The 1,951-nt window shown below is 38.6% G+C and overlaps 1 protein-coding gene across 1 annotated transcript; it reads left to right on the forward strand.

Moving 5' to 3' along the window:
* Positions 1–658: 658 nt before the first annotated feature.
* LOC131613233 (uncharacterized) lies at positions 659–1,417 on the forward strand. The gene has a single exon (XM_058884920.1). The coding sequence runs from the start codon at positions 659–661 to the stop codon at positions 1,415–1,417; it is 759 nt and encodes a 252-aa protein (XP_058740903.1).
* Positions 1,418–1,951: the final 534 nt, after the last annotated feature.

The following is a 1,951-nucleotide window of genomic DNA, read 5'->3' on the forward strand; positions in this document are numbered from 1 at the left end:
ATCAAATAAGTGCTTATAATACCACTATCGCTCCAAAGAACTACAATCATAACCACTACAGAAAATACCACTATGGCTCCAATCAGCGACATACTGGATCAGATGAAATTTCATCTTTTGGGCCTGTGAATACGCCTAGGCCCAAGAAAAATAAACCTCTGACTCAGATTTATGATAACCTAAAAATCCCCTTTGCCCCTTCGTATTTTTCTGCATTATTGCAATCTCAAGAAAATAATTTCCAACGAAATTCAATTTCGTCTCCGGGTGGGGGTTTAACTGTAGGTTCATCCACAGGGGGATCCCAAAACGCAAATTATGGTGGTGATTCAGTAACTGACTCTGGAATGGTGCAAGGCAATAAGAGGATCTGGAAATCTCTTGAGGGGGTTCCAAAAAAGGTGTGGAGATCTATTAAAGAATTAGGGGTGGAAGGGGATGAAGATGATGAGGTGTTTGAGGGGATTGTAAGAGACATTGAAGCCAGGGAAAGACAATGTTTTGAAGCGAGTAGGGTGGCGAACAATCAGGACATATGAATTGTGTTTCTTTCAACATAAGAGGGGGTGGAAACCAGGTCAAGAGAAAGAGGATTCAATAGATTCTGAAAAAAGCCAAGGTGGACATATGTTACCTCCAAGAAACAAAAATAAAAAAGATGCACGAAAGTTACATTAAAAGCTTGTGGGGTTCTGATGAATGTCATTGGTCGGCTGTGGATTCTGAGGGGCAATCTGGAGGGATAGTAACAATTTGGAGAAAAGGGGTGATGAGGGCTGATTTCAGCTTCAAAGCTAAAGGTTTACTAGGAGTGAATGTTGTTTGGAACGGTACGAATTGCTATTTCATAAATGTATACTCTCCTTGTACAATAGCAGAGAAGAGAGCCCTATGGAGTCAATTGTTGGTTTGGAAAAATAATCTATCTAGTGGGGAATGGATAATCGGCGGCGACTTTAATGCTATAAAGACAGAGGATGAAAGAATAGGAAGGGGCATGGAAAATAGAACAGAGATGGAGGAATTCGCAGGATTAATTGATCTATTGGAGGTGGTGGACCTACCGGTCATAGGAAATAAGTTTACTTGGCTAAAATTGGGTGGTGATGTAAGAAGCAGAATAGATAGGTTCCTGATGACGGAAGGAATAATAAACTTGTGGAAGGCGGTGGCTCAGGCCTCTGGGAATAGAGACATATCTGATAACAGGCCCATTTGGGTGAAGACTTGCAATAAGGACTGGGGTGTGAAACCATTTAAGGTTTTCAGTTGTTGGAATGAACATCCGGATCTGGAGAGATTTGTTGGGGAGGCCTGGAAAGCGTTCCAATGCAACGGAACAAGTGTGTATGTCCTTAAGGAGAAAATTAAACACATAAGAGACAGACTGAGATGGTGGAACCTGTTGAAAGAGTAATGTGGTGTACTTTTCGTTTATATCGTATCCACAGGGATTATTGCAATATCACCGCCGTTCTATAGCCTGTTTTGTCTTGAGTTAATGTTACTTTAGTTTTAAGTTTGCAAAAGATCATTCAATCACTTTAGTAGCAAAGAGTAAATTAATGAAAGTTCTAAGTTAAAGAAAATGTATCAAGATTCGATTTCATCGACCTAAATTTGTATGTTTCCTTATAAATATATGTCTATGAACATGCTAACGATCAATATAAATACGTATCGACGTCTATATCGTCCGTGTCCGCAACGATATAGCTAGATTTATCGTATTATTTAACCGACGATTTCTCCACCGTTTAAACAATACAAATAACGTTTTAAAACCGATACTTAGTAAACATCAAACGCTAAATTCATGTCTGCAACTTATAGTTTGAAAGATGATAAGTTAGGTCTAGATACAAACATTGATGTCTCAAACATTTATACCAAAGAAAAGTTTTAATAAACAAACTAAACCATCTATATTGATCATCACTTGTTCATACAC

This window comes from Vicia villosa, linkage group LG6, assembly GCF_029867415.1.
Source record: "Vicia villosa cultivar HV-30 ecotype Madison, WI linkage group LG6, Vvil1.0, whole genome shotgun sequence".
Classification (NCBI taxonomy): domain Eukaryota; kingdom Viridiplantae; phylum Streptophyta; class Magnoliopsida; order Fabales; family Fabaceae; genus Vicia; species Vicia villosa.

Bases quoted from the DNA above. Each gene is read 5' to 3' on its own strand.
- LOC131613233 (XM_058884920.1), top strand. From the start codon at position 659: ATGCACGAAAGTTACATTAAAAGCTTGTGGGGTTCTGATGAATGTCAT.